The 18,040-nt window shown below is 41.2% G+C and overlaps 1 protein-coding gene across 1 annotated transcript in view; it reads right to left on the minus strand.

Annotated features, from left to right (window-relative positions):
• The window catches only part of BRD7 (bromodomain containing 7), a 44,216-nt gene that overhangs the window by 11,169 nt on the left and 15,007 nt on the right, over nt 1–18,040 (minus strand). Inside the window, exons 3-9 of the mRNA XM_002721347.6 lie at nt 16,925–17,054; nt 16,608–16,665; nt 13,570–13,714; nt 8,471–8,581; nt 3,305–3,489; nt 1,818–1,941; nt 802–877 (exon numbers count right to left, since the gene is read on the minus strand). Coding sequence (XP_002721393.3) covers nt 802–877; nt 1,818–1,941; nt 3,305–3,489; nt 8,471–8,581; nt 13,570–13,714; nt 16,608–16,665; nt 16,925–17,054 — 829 coding nt within the window. The remainder of the gene's footprint in view (nt 1–801; nt 878–1,817; nt 1,942–3,304; nt 3,490–8,470; nt 8,582–13,569; nt 13,715–16,607; nt 16,666–16,924; nt 17,055–18,040) is intronic.

An 18,040-nucleotide genomic window follows, 5' to 3' on the forward strand; every position in this document is an offset into this window, starting at 1 on the left:
ACAATGACAGGGGTGCTTCTCCTGGGCACTTAGGCCTGACACAGACAGTCCTGAGCAATGCTCATACCAAGGCAACTCCTGAGCTGATGACCCCTCCCCCACTATATAAGCAACTCTACCTTTGACAGCACCTAGGCCAGAGCAAGTGATATTGAAATTCTGTAGTTACTCATTTTTGTATAACCAATTATCTCTTTTCATAACAATATAAAAAGGGGTATTACATGAATAAACAATCTCAGATTAGCTTATCATGATTTTCCCCTCCAATGAAGGGCAAAAAGTTCCTACTCTTACATTAATTTTCAAAATATTTCTTACACTATTGCCACTAAAACACCATCCGAGAAAACAAAAATCTGAGTGAGGTTCTGTAAGATTCCCAACCTTTATAAACTTTTTACTAACCACAGTGCCAAACATTTCATTAAGTTCAAGTACTCCGTTACTAAGGTGCTATGCGGCACGTTCATGAATTCTATTCACCAAAACAAAAAAAGTAAGCGATATGAGGATATGAAACCCCTCTAGAAATAACCAAGCAGATATACCAGTCTCTCAAAACCAGGGCTGAATCCTGTGGTTCTGCTACTGGTGAGTAAATGGCCTTTGAGTTTATAGAAAACTCAATCTTCAGTGCCTCTCTCAGGACGACGGAAGTCAGGCTAGCTGTTACCTTGAAATACAGCTGCTTCACGGATAGTAACACAGATGGGCTTGATGACCTTCAGGCCTGCTAAATGCTGTTGCTGTCCACTACCCACAGCACCAAGTTCATGCACATTCTCACTGTGGACCTACCTCCTACAATGGGATCCACAGGATGGAGAAGCCCCAGTGTAGTTGTTCCATCTGGTTTCCTTCTTTCAAATTCACACTGCAATGATCCAAAGTATTCAAAAGAGATAAACAGGCCTCTACATCCCAATTCTACCTATACTCACACCTATGTCATTTTAAATCAAACTAAATCACATGAAAATGCTGATTTTTCACATGTGTTTCCACAGACAGGTGCTGATGGGCTACAGAAATGGAGATTAGGGAAACCACAGAATTGTAGAGTTGTGTGGGTCCTGAAGTCCACCTCGTTCTACCCTGACTGTCCGAAAAGGAGCCTACTATCGGACCAGGGAAGGGAAATGACTTGCGCAAAGTCATGTACAAATCCACCTGGTTTTCAAGTCTTAAAACTAACATTGCTGGGCCCAGTGATGTGGTACAGCAGGTTAAAGCCCCGTTCTGCAGTGCTGACATCTCATGTGTCCCAGCTGCTCCACTTCCAATCTAGCTCTCTGCTACAGCCTGGGAAAGCAGTGGGAGATACGCAAGTACTTGGGCCCCTGAACCCAAGTGGGAGACCTGGAAGAAGCTCCAGGCTCCTGGCTTTGGATCAGCCCATCTCTGGCCGTTGCAGCCCTCTTGGGAGTGAACCAGTGGATGGAAGACCTCTCTCCCTCTCTGCCTTTCAAATAAGTAAATAAATCTTAAAACAAAACAAAACAAAACAAACCCAACATGCTAAACAATTTCAAAAGACCACAACATGAATGTTTCTCGCAAACTTAAAAAAAAGTAGTTCACTTTCCAATTTTGCAACAAACTGTCACACACACACACACACACACACACACACAAACCACCCAAACCCAAAAACCTAGTGGTAGAGGATAAAACGGGTCATGCTCTCTAACGGCAGACATGTTACCAATTTTGCCTGAGTGATGCCGTGCTCCACGACAGGTGTGGATGAAAGCACAGAACAACCTGAAGGGCAAGGTTCAGGTGGACAGGAGAGAACAGAAAAGCTCGGTCACCTGACTGTTCACCAGCCGCCTGGTCAGCTTTCCTCCAGACTCCTTAACGATGCGGTCAATCTGCTCCTGCTCCCTTTCTAAATTACTGCTTTTAAATTTATCTTCAAGTACATCTTTATCTTTCCTGAAAATACACATTAATACTAAGTGAAAAAAAAAAAAAAGCAAATAATATGAAAACATTAAAAGGAATTCCAAGTATAAATACAACCAAAGCGGAGACAACTGTATTATCATCCCAATTAGAATTTTGCTCCTTAATGATCTGGTAAGGGCCCCCCAAAATGCTCAAACAATAAGAAAAACCTAGTATGTTGGCTATTTAACTCTTTCTTTGTCCAGTGTTACCCATCTAATGGTTTTCTAGGTTCATCCACAAAAATGAATTCTACCTTAAATATTACCTTGAATGGGGAGGAGTATACAATTTGCTTCTTTAAAGTTTAGCTTTTAAAACTAAAATTTAAAATAGACACTTGCCGGCGCCGTGGCTCAATAGGCTAATCCTCCACCTTGCGGCGCCGGCACACCGGGTTCTAGTCCCGGTTGGGGCGCTGGATTCTGTCCCGGCTGCCCCTCTTCCAGGCCAGCTCTCTGCTATGGCCAGGGAGTGCAGTGGAGGATGGCCCAGGTGCTTGGGCCCTGCACCCCATGGGAGACCAGGAAAAGCACCTGGATCCTGGCTCCTGCCATCGGATCAGCGCGGTGCGCCGGCTGCAGCGGCGGCCATTGGAGGGTGAACCAACGGCAAAGGAAGACCTTTCTCTCCCTGTCTCTCTCTCTCACTGTCCACTCTGCCTGTCAAAAAAAAAAAAAAAATTAAAATAGACACTTAAAAATGCGTAAATCTCAAAAGCAGAACAAAGAACCTGTCACAGGTATTAGGTTCTCTGCAACATGAGAAGAAATCCAAACTGGTAACTACAACCTTTCCCCGAAGTGGACGGTGAGGTGCTGGGCCATCGGAGCTGGCTGTCAGTGGTCTGAGCAGGTGCACCTGACTGCCGTCCAGCCACGCTGGCCACTGCCTGCGTGGTCCAGACATTCATTACTGCTCCTTCCAGCTGACGTCTAGTGGAAACCATGCACATCTCCGATAGCCCATCTACGTAGGGAGCAGCTCTAACAGTGCTTACGCTGCTGAACTCCTCCTTTATGGAATGAGGGAACGAATACACATTTTTTTCTTAAACAAATAGTTCTATTTAAATAAACTCACTGAAAATAGGAGTCCCTAAAAACAATTTACTAGTTTTAAAAGTACTTTGGGAAGAATCCACATTTCCATCTGTTTTCTGAGCCATGTGTGGACAACCACACAGAGAACTGTCTCAGAAAAGGGCATCCCGTCAGCACATGGACTTGCCTGACAGGAGGCCACCGCCAGTGACTGAGGACAGTCTTCCCAAGTTAGCCCCGAAACACGACTTCCCCCCTTTCCAGTTTGGAAAGACAGTTTAACCCTTAGTATTCCAAAGAGTCTTTACTTTTTATTGTCCTTATTGGGACTTCTGAAGGCTTGTGCTTCGGCCTCTCCAGAGTCTTCCCTCTCTCGCGGCCAGCAGCTGCTGTCCTCCCCGCTCTGTGCCGTTTCAGTCCTATCTTTCTGCTTTCGAGTTTTTTGCAAGTCTGCCATGAAGTCTATACTTTGCTTCAGGCTCTGAATCCTTTCCTAAAAATATTCAAAAACAGTCTTATTGTATGCCTGCCATTCACTTTTAAAGTAATGCATTTTTCTCAGTAAGTTTGCACTTGTCATTAACAAGGGAAAAAAAAACAATTAAAAGCAATTATACCAACAAAGTATTCTATTTAAGAACCAGGACATTAAAAATCTATCCCCTCAATTCAGAGAACTTAATTTTCAACAGGAGACAGCTTTACAACTTTACTGCACAAGAGTTAAGGGAAGAGAAAGTATGAATTAACTATCCTTGGAGGTACTGAATTTGAATTTAGAAAGTGAAATTTAGTTTACTAGGACACTGAGATTTTTCCATTTATAAGACCTGCTGAAACTTAAGAACTCACTGGGGGTATGAAGACAAGGCACCTTTACATTGTGGAACCGTAGGATCACTCAGGACTGACAACATGATGCCTGGAGAATCAACACTCACCAGCACAGCTCCTCTCTCCAAGTGCACAATGTTTCTACTAACTAAGAAGTCGTTTCTGTTTTGAGAAACAAGCTTACTTTTCCACTGCAATGACATGCAGTGTGGCTAAGGGCTTGAGGTCTCAAGGTAGTTTTAAAAAGAGAAATCTGCTCCTCCTAGAGACAAGCTGACACTGGGTAAAATATGAAGTGCAGGCTGCACGGCCACGGCAGGGCAGACTCTGTGGATTAATAGACACTAAGACCTGGGGAGGGCCAGAGGTCATTTAACAACAGTGCAGCCCAGAAACGCTCTGTGACTCACCCTCATGCCACAGAACTGGTGACTAAAACCAGACCTCTTGTCACTCATGACAGGCCTTTTCTCACTGCACTATATTCTATTAGTAGTACAGATGGATCCTCAGAACACAGATCCTGCTATTTCTTTTTCTTTTTAAGTTATTTATTTTATTTGATTTGCAAGGAAGGGGAGACGGTCACTCCCCAAATGCCTACAACAGCTGGGACTGGGCCCATACCCAATCAGGAAGCTGGGAACTCAATCTCTGTCTCTCACATGGCTGGTAGGGATGCTACCTCCCAGGATGGACCTTAGGAAGAAGCTGAGTTGGAAGTGGAGGCAGGATCTGACCCACACACTCTGACACAAGATGCAGGCATCTTAACCACTGGGCACACACCTGCCCTTCTGTTACTTTTACTGGGCTTTTAAAGTAATCTTAAAACTATTTTCCTTTTTCCTATCCTTTAAAAGAAATTTATTTATTTGAAAGTCAGAATTACAAACAGAGATCCTCCATCCATTGGCTCACTCCCCAGATGGCTGCATAGGTCAGGGTTGGGCCAGGCTAAAGTCAGGAGCCAGGAGCTTCACCCAGGTCTCCCATGTGGGTGACAGGGACCTCAGTACTCTGGCTATCTTCTGCTGCTTTCCCAGGCCATTGGCCGGGAGATCGATTGGAAGTAGAGTAGCTGGGACATGAACTAGTGCCCATATGGGATACTGGCATTGCAGGTGGTGGCTTTATCTGCTATACCACACTGCTGGCCCAAAACTATTACATCACTGTAATCAAATAAAGGTATATGTAGAGGAGAAAACAAAAACCTTGTTAACATCCAGAGGGGAACAGTGCTAATAAGTTTATCATTCCAATATTTTTCTAGGCACTACATATTTAACAAACGGCTCTCCGTTATGGTCTGGGAAAGCAGTGAAAGATGGCCCAAGTCCTTCAGCCCCTGTACCCACATGGGAGACCCAGAGGAAGCTCCTGGTTTCAGATTGGCATAGCTCTGGCCAATTGCAGCCATTTGGGGAGTCAACCAGTGGATGGAAGGTCTCTCTCTCTGTAACTCTTGCCTTTCAAATAAATAAATCTTTTAACAAATTATTTTCCAGTTGATTATAATAGAACTTTCCCCTCTATTATCATTAAATACCTTAAAAACTTAATCCTGTGCAAGCATCATGACTGAATTAACAATCTATGACTGTATATTTAGATTTCCAAGTTTCCGCTGTTACAAAGTCCCATAAACATCGCTGTAAATAAACCTCTCCAGGAATCTTTTCTCTCTTTAGGATAAATCCTTAGAAGCAGAAATACTAGGTCAAAGGGATCAAGTATTTTTAAGGCTTTTGATACCTATTGCCAAACTGCCTTCCAGAAAAGCTGTGTCAATTTAAATTAGTGTTTGAATATTTCTCTGAATTGTTGCCAAACTGAACAGTATCATTATCATTACTAAAATAAAGGCAATCTGATTTTTTAGAAGCATCTTGTACTGTACCACAAACTTTGAAAACATTAGTGAGTTTAATTCTGTAATTGGCCATGGGTCATTCGTGTTTCTCCTTGAATATGTCACTTAGGTCTTATTAGTCATCTCTTTATCCTTACTACCTAAAATAAGGGTCCACACATAGCAGATACTCAGTAACTGTTGCTCTATGAATGGTCTTAGATCACAAAATTCTCTCCGAACCGTTTATTTCCATTTCGGAATTTTATTAAGCAGAATCCACGTTAAGAATACCCTGTGGTTTTAACACAACACAAAATTAAAATAATTCAATTACAGAAATGTTCTAAACTTAGAAATAAGTCACAAGAGTTAGGTTTAATTTTACTTTAAAAACATTTTTGTTTGTGATTGCTTTTGCTAACTGTCTCCAATCAGCATGCTGCTTACTGACCCTTGATTTTACACTCTTAAATGACTAAAAGGGCCATTCTCTGTCACTAATATAGCTAACATTTACTAAGGGCCTAACTGTGTGTGTACCAGACAGAACTCCATAAGGTAAGTACTATTCTTATCCCTATTTTAGGTTGAGAAAGGCTGAGAAAAGCTGCATGGCCTAAGGTCACGGTGGCTTCCAAAAGGCAGAGCCAGGTCTTGAACCTTGATTGGTCAGATTCCAAAGCCACTAGGCTACAAACAGTACTGTTTGTACGACTTCGTATTATAATCAGCACTCTGAAGTATTTACTGAGGAGATCAAAGGGTTCTTCTCAGCTGTTCCTTCTTTATAAAAATAACACATCTAATAAGAGCTGCTACTTAGGTGAAACTGAAAAAAAATGATGAATGGACACTCTAATATTTTCTGTGAACATTCAAAACCAGTAATCTTGGAAAAGATACCATTCAGGGGAAGGATGTGTTGTGCTCTCTTGGGAGCACTGCTTTTAGCAGAATTAACGCAGAAGGTCTAAATTTAAACATTTTAAAATCACTGTTGTGAGGATTCCTCCCATCTGGGGTGGAGAGAACAATCAACAGGAAGCTATAGCACAGGATGGGTAGGGCTCCTACCTCAACAGGAAGAGAGCTAAAAAAAAAAGATGACAACAGAGAGAGGGAAAGTAGAGAAGAAAGCTCATTTTCTGTGCTTCCAACCAGCCCACCCCCAGTGACTGAAATCTTTTGCATGTTATTAACTACAGTAAAGAAGGTAAAAGTAGTGGCAAATCAAAGTTGATTAAAAAATCAAACTTTCTCCCTCAAAATGCAATGTACATATTTGGGAGTATGGCATTTGCTGAATGCAATTTTAGTTCAAATAAAACAAGCATTTCCAGGTTTTTAACCCTAGAATATGGCTTGATTCTAGATTCTCATAGTCTTCCTACAAAGAGTAGAAAAATTTTATATTCCTCCTTCCTCTGCACATTTGGCTTTAAAACGGTAACTAGCTTATACTAGTCTCCCAAGGCTTCAGGAAAGGGAGGGAACGGATGCTGTCTAAATATTAGGAGTGCAAGAATAATCATCAATCCAAATGCTTTTCCTTCTCTAGGTAAATGGATCCAAGAATCTCTCAGCACCAAGCACATCTTTAAACAGAAAACTGTAATACGGCTGAGCAGCACAGCGACTGGAAACCACATGCAGCTGTGCACAACTCACTTACCTTCCTCCAACTCCCTTCAGTCTGAGCCCAAACTCTATTCTATTCCCACTCCCTCTACCTGTCCTACACTTACTCACTTTTTTCTTTATAAAATCCCTCTTCTATGTTGTTGTTCCTTTTCAGTTTCCTCCTTATTCTAACTCTTATCTATATAATCAGAACATTGAAGCTAAAAATATCTTGGAGATGTAAATTAAACCCTCTTTTTTTATAGACAAGAACATGGAGGCCCAGGGTGGCTAACGACTTGCCCAGGGTCCACAAGGTAGTACAAGTGAACTAAGCTAGAACCCAGTCTTGTGACTGCCTGCCTGTCACGGTGCCAGGATCACCCTGAGTTAGCTTCCCTAAAGCAGTCTCTGAGGTTCCCCTTACTGAAAACTCCGACAACGCGTCCTGCGAGTTCTGCTCATCGCCACTTTCCCTTCAAGGCTGCTGCCCCAGGACAACACTCGAGCAGTTTTCTGCCCCCATCTACGGTAGTTCCACAGCTCTCTCACGGAGCTCCACGGCGATGCGCCTGAGCCTCTGCACAGCCTCTCCAAGAAATGCTCACTCCGCACCGATCTTCAGCCACACGGAAGAGTCTGCTCTTGTGGAAAGGCAGCTGTCAGATTATTTGAAATTATTTGTCATTTGTACATTATGTTCCTTTTCCTTTCTATCAGAAAGTGTACTAAAATTTACTCAGAAGCACAGCACTGACCAGGGTGTTTTATTTCATCATGACACAGAAACAGGGAAACAGAGGGCTCTTCTAAATGGTCTTACAATTCATTCAGTCACACTCTGGAATTTAGGTTTATTTTTTTCACAGCAAAATAATGCTGCCCTTCACAAAACTAAGTCTATCCAGTGAGTATCAATTTAAGAGCCTTGACAGAATTAATCCTGTGTGAATGTCAATATTGATTTGTATTGATTCCAAATGATAATCTTCCTGTTTTAATTTTCTTCTCTTTATTAATTTCTCATTTAATATTTTCTACTTTAATATGGTCTGCTAACAAAATCAGTATCACACTTGGATCGGTATCACTATGACCAACAACCATGAGGATATGGATTACATGATAATTGTTATTTATGACAGAGTTTTAATAAATTTACCTGGCTAAGAATTTTCATCCCTGAGTGTAAGAGCTTCTTTGCAGCTTTATAATAAATGGTCTCTGGTTTGTTGTAAATCATGGCGTTAGTACACATCAGTTTGAAGTTATCCTGCAGAGAGAAGAGGAAAAACGCACTGAAACAAAACAAAGTCCCCACAGTCTGTTTTGAAGCCATACGGGTCCCCCAGATTCTTTTTCAAAAAAACAACACCCTTATTATTTAAGGTTTATTAAACACTAACAGCAAATTGACAAGTTTTAAGACTTACCAATAAAATACTGCTAAATTTACTTAACTAAGCTACATTCTTTTTTTTTTTTTTTAAATAAATAGTGTTTACTATAAATATAGAGTAAAGCTAAAGTGGAATCCAAAGTTCACACCAAATGTATAAAGACTTGAGAACTACATGGGTGTCTGATTTGTAATTCAGGTTAAAAAATTTCATTAACATTGACTATAGATTAAGTGATTTAAATAACAGAAAGCTTTTCATAGTTTGAGACTATGCTGCCTGAAGTTAACTATGCTACATTCTTTGCCAAACTCTTAATCATTTTATAGCACATGTGCATAAACTTTATATGCCAGAATGAAATTTTTAAATAGAATTCTTCAGTATAATCTCACTGTAACACAAAAAGAAAATATTCCTCCTGTCTCTTACTTAATAATGTCAGCTGAGTAGTTCATGTAAAAATTTTTTTTTTAAAATATTTGTTTCAAAGTCAGAGTTACAAAGACAGAGGGAGAGAGAACTTTCACCTGTTGGTTCATTCCCTAGATGGCCTCAACAGCCTAGGCTGGGCCAGGCCAAAGCCAGGAGCCAGGAGCTTCTTCTGGGTCTCCCACTTGGGTGGCAGAGGTCCAAGCACTTGGGCCTTCCCTCATTGCTTTCCCAGGTCATTAGCAGGGAGCTGGATCATAAGTAGAGCAGCCAGGACACGAACTGGTGCCCATAAGGGATAAAGGTGTTGGAGGCAGTGGCTGAACCTGCTGTGCCACAATGCCAGCGCCTACTCTTAATTATAAAACATCTTTAGTTTCCATTTAGACATTAAATATTTTATTTCAGATGCTGACTGAACCCTGGGAATAGTGTTAAATTAACATCTTCTGCCAAATTCAAAATAGCTGAGCAAAAATGTTAAAACACACTAATTTTCTCTTCAGGGTTTGGATGCTATCAAAATTTACAGAAGGTTACAAAATCATGTCACTATGAAATTAACCATATAACTTCAAGGAGTTAAACATATAACTGGAGCAGATAAATTATCAAAACTATATTTTTTGGCTTAAACGTCAATGTATGTGTACATGTGCTGGAGCACTTCAACTGACTGCACTTTTTGATGGTTAAGTAAATTTCGTATCTATGAATGAGAGAGATACGGCAAAGCTTAGTAGGTTAAAATAGTAAGAACTAAAGAAAAACAGAGGGGCTGGCGGTATAGTGTGCAAGTTAAGCAGCCCCCTGTGATGACAGCAACCCACATGAGCCCTGGTTGCTCCATTTCCAATCTAATTCCCTGCTAATGCCCCTGGGTAAAGTAGCAGAAGAAGGCCCAGGTACCTGGGCCCCTGACACCCATGCAGGGGACCTGGATGGAGTGCCAGGCTCTTGGCTTTGGCCTGGCCCTGCCCTGGCTGCTGCAGCCATTTGGGGAGGGAACCAGCAGATGGAAGATCTCTTTCTCTAACTCCGCCTTCCAAGTAAGTAAATAATTTTTTCTTTTGAAGATTTATTTGAAAGGTAGAGTTACAGACAGAGGAGGCGAGACAGAGATCTTCCATCCACTGGTTCATTCCCCAAATGGCTACAAAAGCCAGAGCTGAGCCAGGCCAAAGCTAGGAGTTTGAAGCTTCTTCCGGGTCTCCCACATGGGTGCAGGGGTCTAAGCACTTGGGCTATCTTCCGTTGCTTTTCCAAGCACATTACCAGGGAGCTGGATTGGGAGTGGAGCAGCCAGTCTTGAACCAGCACCCTTATGGGATGCTGGGCAACACAGGCAGAAGCTTAACCTGCTACACAATGCTGGCCCCATAAATAAATTAATAAAATAAAATAAAATAAAATAGGAAAAACATGTGCCCTAACAAACTCCTACAAATCCAAGACAAAACCCATCAAATTCTACTATTTAGTAGTGATAAGTACTTAAAACATAAGCAGGATTAAAAAAAGGTAAACTGAGCTCTACTTAAGAGTATGTGAGAAGAAATTCAAGAGCCATAGTAAAACAATCATCATGTACCTAAAGTAGTAATTATGAAATGTATGAAGTTTGTAACTATAAAGCTATATAGTTCTGCATACATTCCTATGGACTTACTTCTAAAGGTACAGTTTAAAAATTTGCCACAGGATGTCAAATCCCCATAAGCAAGGTAGTAAAAAAAAAAAAAAAGCATTTTAAGTGTTAATGTGATCACAGGGAATTAAATGTTAAAATGATCATATAGGCAGGATTAATCATTAAAGCGATCATACAAAAAGGATTAAGTGTTTGGCAATAATAATAAAATTAAAAAGGCATGAACACTCCAACATGGGAAGCAGTCCATACAGCAGACTCATAGAAAGACAATTGCTTAAAGTAACACTCTGACCAATTTTAGCCCTTAAGGCATTCTGGTCTAGCCAAAAGGCCTACAAGAGCATATCAGGCATGCAAAGCCAAACCACTGTGGCAAAGAATCCTAAATGCAGGACCTCTGTGGGTGAGACCCCAAGGGAAAGAAGTGGTCATCAAAAGGTGTACTTTTCTTCGAATGGAGGAGAGAACTTCCAGTTTGCTTATGGCTTTGTCTAAATATTGAAAGACTCGGTGGATTCAAAAGGCTTACATAGCCTAGGCAACTCAGGTCAAGAGGCTTGGGTGATCACTGACGTCATACATAAGAGTGTTAATTGTTAAATTAACAATAGGAGTTACTGTGCAATAACTTCCCATGGAGGACCTCTGTCCTCAAAGAGTTGTATTATGAGAGTTAACAGTAAAACTTGTTCTCAAAGATCTACCTTGTATTAGTATATTAAGTGTGGATATTCTTATGTCTCATAAGTTTTAGATAAGTCTAAGTGCCCATTTCCATTGCCTGTTTCCTTAGGTGCTTCTTCAATTAATGATAAAACTTGTCCTCAAAGAAAAAAAGTATATTATCGCAAAAATTAAAAGAAAAATAAGAAAAGAAGCAGAAGGAAGGGTGGGAACAAGAGAGGGAAGAAGATAAAACTTAACCTAAAAGCCATCATAATGTATCTAATGTTACAGTTGAGAATTTTTTTTCATCATCTTTCTGTAGTCTTGGTTTGTGTTGATTTCAGAGGTACTTGTTTTATCTTCCAAAGAGAAGGAACCATATTTGAAACTTGCTTTACACTAAATCAACCAAATATAACTGATTTTGGTAATATTTTATCTCCAGTTTTTCCACATAAACATGTTAGTGCTCATCTGACCTAAGGGTTAGACCCTAATTGGTGGGAACAAGAGGGAAGGGGTGGGAAATGGGGGAAACCTGGAAGAAGCTCCTGGCTTTAGACTGGCTCAGCTCTGGCTGTCACAGCCACTTGGGGAGTGAACCAGTGGATTGAAGACCCCCTAGCTCTTTGTAACTCTGCCTTTCGAATAAATAAATCTTTAGAAAAAAAATTAATTTATATGAAAGACCGAGCTCCCATCTGCTGCTTCACTTCCCAATGTCCAGACAGCTAGGGCTGGACCAGGCTGAAGCCAGGAGCCAGGAACCCATTCTCATTCTCCCATATGGATGGCAGGGATCAAACTACTTGAGTCTACACCTGCTGCCTTCCAGGGTACACATTACCAGGAAGGTAGAACTGGGACGGAGCTACTAGGATGGGAACGCAGGCACTGCAGTAGAGAAGGAGGAGATCCCAAGTGGTGTCTTAACTGCCCTGCCATACACATGCCCCCAGAGAACACGAACTCCTTTTTTTTCTCTCTCTCTCTCTCTTTTTTTTTTTTTACAGGCAGAGTGGACAGTGAGAGAGAGAGACAGAGAGAAAGGTCTTCCATTGCCGTTGGTTCACCCTCCAATGGCCGCTGCGGCCGGCGCACCGCGCTGATCCAGGTGCTTCTCCTGGTCTCCCATGGGGTGCAGGGCCCAATCACTTGGGCCATCCTCCACTGCCCTCCCGGGCCACAGCAGAGAGCTGGACTGGAAGAGGGGCAACCGGGACAGAATCCGGCGCCCCAACCAGGACTAGAACTCAGGGTGCCGGCGCTGCAGGCGGAGGATTAGCCTGGTGAACCGCGGCACCGGCTATTTTCTCTTGGTGACCAATTAGGGTCTAACCCTTAGGTCAGATAAGCACTAACATGTTTACGTGGAAAAACTGGAGATAAAATATTACCAAAATCAGTTACATTTGGTTGATTTAGTGTAAAGCAAGTTTCAAATATGGTTCCTTCTCTTTGGAAGATAAAACAAATACCTCTGAAATCAACACAAACCAAGACTACAGAAAGATGATGAAAAAAAATTCTCAACTGTAACATTAGATACATTATTATTTTGATGGCTTATAGGTTAAATTTTATCTTCTTAAAGTTGAAGAAAATATTCTTAATACCAGGAAGCAACTCACTTATCAAACTTAAAACTCTAAGTAAACCTTTAGTATTTCTGGACAAGACAATTTATTCTCCATTTGAGAAGTTATGTATACCTTATATGTCTAGAAATGGAAAAATAAACTTTCAATTTTCATTAAAATATCAATTTTACTTGCATTGATCTGAAGTTAAAATAAACCATTTTTTCATTTTTAAACTTGAGAAAAATATATTGTAATCAAGGAAAGTATAAATAGAAGATAGTAATGGGCTCATTTCTTCTTATTTGTATAACTAAGCTCATAAAGTCTTCTAAGAAAGAAAAGACAAATATTTTACAAATTAAAATAAACGAATCTTAGTAAAATAAAAGATCAGAAAGATTCTGAATATAAAGTATGCAAATTTCATGTATAAGATCTAAGAGTCTAACTCTCAATTTAATAAAAAAGATGTTATTTTGTATCATAGCTCTCTGTACTTTCCCAATCAAAACATAAACACAATTACCTTCAGTTCTTCTATGGACTGGTAGTCATTGTTCTTGATCTTTTCTTTCATGGTACTAAAATCCATGGGGTGTTTAATGATCATGGAGTAGCCAGGAGCAATAAAATCAGTCACAGGAAATGAAAAGAAAGCACTTGGGTCTTTTCTGCGAAGACACGCAAAAGGCAATGTTGTATTTTATTTCCACTACAAACACATCTACAGAAGCCACAGGAAACTTCACAGGTACAAAGAATTTGTAGTATGTTTTTCATGGAAAATTGAAGAAGTGAATTTTGAAAACTAGTAACTATTTTTTTTAATTTTTATTTTTTTTGACAGGCAGTTAGACAGTGAGAGAGAGAGAGACAGAGAGAAAGGTCTTCCTTCCGTTGGTTCACCCCCAAAATGGCCACTACGGCCGCGCACTGTGCCATCCGAAGCCAGGAGCCAGGTGCTTCCTCCTGGTCTCCCATGTGGGTGCAGGGCCCAAGCACTTGGGCCATCTTCCACTGCCTTCCCGGGCCACAGCAGAGAGCTGGACTGGAAGAGGAGCCACCGGGACAGAATCTGGAACCCCAACTAGGACTAGAACCTGGGGTACCAGCGCTGCAGGTGGAGGATCAGCATGGTGAGCCACGGTGCCTGCCTTGTAGTCGCTATGGGTAACAACAGTATTCATCTCCGGATAACCTCTTGGAAATACCTTTCAGAGCAAATACCTTGAAAATTGGTCATTTTAACACACAGTCCACCTAACTTTGACCAAAAATGGAATCACCAAACTTGATTTGTGGCATTTTTTAAAAATCAGGCTTTAGCTGAGTCTCAATGATGAACAATTCTATAATTGCTCAGAATAATAAAAAACTCTGGTTCTGGGGCCAGTACTGTGGCACAGTGGGTTAAACCACAGCCAGTAGGCACTGGTTCAAATTCTTGCTGTTCTACTTTCAATAAATCTCCCTGCTAACGTGCCTGGGAAAAGCAGTGGAGAACAGCCCAAGTGCTTGGGCCTCTGTACCTACATGGGAGAGCAAGCAGCAGCTCCTGGCTTCAGCCTGGCCCAGCACTAGTTGTTGAGGCCACTGGGGAGTGAACCAGTGGATGGAAGATTTCTCTTTCTCTGTAAATCTCCTTTCCAAATAAACCTAATAAAAATAAAGAGTGCTTCTGTATTCTAATTTCCAAGATGTTCTGAATAATGCTATGGTCCCTGGACTAAGAGATACCTTTTTTCCCCCCAGGTTTACTTATTTATTTGAAAGGCAAAGTTAGAGGGAACTGAGAGATAGAGAAGGATCTTCCATCCACTGGTTCACTCCCCACATGGCTGCAATGGCTGGAGCTAAGCTGGTCCAAAGCTAGGAGCCAGGAGCTTCATTCAAGCCTCCCATGTGGGTGCAGCACCCAAGTACTTGGGCCACTTCTTGCTGCTTTCCCAGGTACATTAGCAGGGAGCTGGCCCCAAAAGAACTTTCTTAAGGAGACTTCATTAACCTACATTGTGGGCTTATGTTACAAGATATAAAAAGTAAAAAGCAGGAGCCAGTGCTGTGGTAAAGTAGGTTAAGCCTCTGCCTGGGGTGTAGGCATCCCATATAGGTGTCAGTTTGAGTCTCGGCTTCTCCACTCCCATTCCAGCTCTCTGCTAATGGCCTGGAAACGCAGTGGAGATGGCCCAAGTGCTTGGGGCCCTACACCCATGTTGGAGACGTGAAGAAGCTCCTGGCTCCTGGGTTCAGATTGGCCCAGCTCTGGCCATTGCGGCCATTTGAGGAGTGAACCAGTGGATGGAAGACCTCTCTCTGTCTCTCCCTCTGTCTGTAACTCTGGCTCTTAAATAAACAAACAAATCTTCAAAAAAAAAAACAAAAAACAAAAAACGTAGCCAAAACACATTTTTTAGGCATACCTTCTAGATGGGATAGAATATGCAACATTTACCTGTTACCTCCCTCAGGAGAAGTACTGAATAATTTATTCCAGCATAAGACAAGCAATGTGTTTTCTCAACTACTTTATAATTCTAAAAAAAAATCAGACCAGTACCTTTTGTCCTTAACTGCAAAGGTGAATACAGATTACCCCACAGGTTTTACTGCAAAAAATTATTTATGATGCATTCCAGACCGACAAAGTACAGCACAGTGAGGAGAAAAAAAAGTCCATCATCAGGATGCATTCCCTTTAACTATGAAAGCTACACAAATAAGTATCTCTGAGCTGAAAATTCAAATTTGTAGTGGAGAGATGTTAAAATAAATACTACAGTGGGGGCCAGCATGTGGTACAGAGGGTTAAGCTGCTGCATACAATGCCACCATCCCACATTGCAGTGCTGGTTTGAGTCCTGACTGCTCTGCTTCCAGTCTAGTTCCTGTGAACCTGCCTGGGAAGGCAGTGGAGCATGGCCCAAATACTTGGTTCCCCTCCCAACACTCATATGACAGACCTGGATGGAGTTCCTGGCTCTGGCCTCGCTCTGGCCACTGTGGCCATTTGGAGAGTAAACTAGCATAAGGAAGATCTCTGTCAATCTGCCTTTCCAAGAAATAAAATGTATCTTTAAAAAGATATTGTAATAAAGACTGCTATACTTTTCCCTTTTAAGAACTTGTGGCTGGCCTTGTGATGCAGTATATGAAGCTGCTGCCTGTACCACTGTCATCCCACCTGGGCACTGGCTGGTTTGAGTCCTGGCTGCTTCATTTTCGACCCAGCTCCCTGCTAACAGCCTAGGAAAAGCAGCAGAGACGGCCCAGGTATTTGGGCCCCTGCCACCCATATGGGAGATCAGAATGAAGCTCCTGGTTTCTGGCTTTGGCCTGGCTGAGTGCTGGCCATTGCTACCATCTGGACCGTGACCAGCAGATGAAGACCTTTTCTTTCTCTCTGTAACTCTTTCAAACAAACAAATAAATAAGTAAAAATAAAAAACAAAAAACTCTGCCTCCTTTAAAAGAACCAGTTAGGTAAATTTTGATTTAGATTGCAAAATATGGCTTAATTACACGGTTAAGATTCTACACATTTATCAAATGTTAGAAAAACATTACCTCTGCAATTGTCTCATCAGTTGATTCAAAGCTTCTTGAAGTGGTGTCTGTTCTACTTCTAAAGCAAAGAAGAAAGTAAAAGGGTATTTTTAAAAGGAAGATTCTGAGTTCTTATTTAGCTTTTCGTTATGAATTCTATGCCTTCATTTTAAAAACATGAAAGTTGAGAGTGTCAATTCAAAACTGAGGCTAATTTAAAGCTCTTAGGTAGTGAGAAAAAAAAAATCTTAGAAAACAAGTCAGTTACAAAGCTTTAAAACTTAGGCTGTCCAGTCTCTGCTTCCTTGTTCTGGACAGTTAATTCAGGGGACTATTACCTTCCTGCTTGGCTAAGGAACTTGCAAGAGGCTTCTCAGGAGGGAGGTCTAATCTCACAGGGGTGTGGCACTGGAGGTCTTTTTCTGCCTCATTCTCCACACGGTCTCGATCTCGCTTCTTTTTATCCTCCTAAATGTATCAGAGAGAGATAATTTAGAAATATTTAGAATCATTATCTTTAAATACACAATCAAATGTAAGGCACTACTGAAAACAGATTCTTAATTAGTGAAATTTTAATGTATTTTACTGCCATCTACTGGAAAATGAGAAAATGACATGTTCATAAAGAGGAAAAAAAGTACTTTTCTATGCCAGAAATAACCAATTAGAAAACTATTATTATTCACATAAGCAATATAACATATCTAGAAATGCAGCTAATAAAATATGCCCAAGACTTCTGAAAAAAAATTATGGAACATTATTAAAAGCCATAGCAAAAGACATAAATAAAAGATATACCATGTTCATGAACTGAGACAGCTAATTCTCTCTTTTTTTTAAAGATGTATTTACTTATTTGAAAGGCAGAGCTACAGAGAAGCAGAGGCAGAGAGAGTGAGGTCTTCCAGCCGTTGGTTCACTCCCCAGATGGCTGCAACGGAGCCAATCCAAAGCCAAGAGCTGCTTCTGGGTCTCCTATATGGGTGCAGAGACTTGGGCCATCTTCTACTGCTTTCCCAGGCCAAAGCAGAGAGCTGGATCAGAAGTGTAGCACCCAAGACTCAAACCAGTACCCATTTGGGATGTTGGCACTGCAGGCAGTGGCTTTACTGCTATGCCACAGTGCTGGCCCCCAGCTAATTTTCTTTAATCAACAAATTCAGTGAAACAATCCCTCAAAATTGTAAACAAGATTTTCCACGAAATTCATGGAAATGCCAAATGTACAATTTACCCTGAAGAATGAATGATCAAGAACATAACAGTTTAGAAAAAGGTCACAGAAGATATCGCAGATATTAAGAGTTTATATAAAGTGGGATGGGCACTGTAGCTCAGTAGGTACAGCTGCCGCCTGTAGTGCCAGCATCCCATATAAATGCCAGTTTGAGACCTGGCTGTTCCACTTCTGATCCAGCTCTCTGCTATGGCCTAGGAAAGCAGTAGAA

The sequence above is a fragment of the Oryctolagus cuniculus genome, chromosome 18, assembly GCF_051225735.1.
Source record: "Oryctolagus cuniculus isolate XC-2025 breed Fujian yellow rabbit chromosome 18, ASM5122573v1, whole genome shotgun sequence".
Lineage (NCBI taxonomy): Eukaryota > Metazoa > Chordata > Mammalia > Lagomorpha > Leporidae > Oryctolagus > Oryctolagus cuniculus.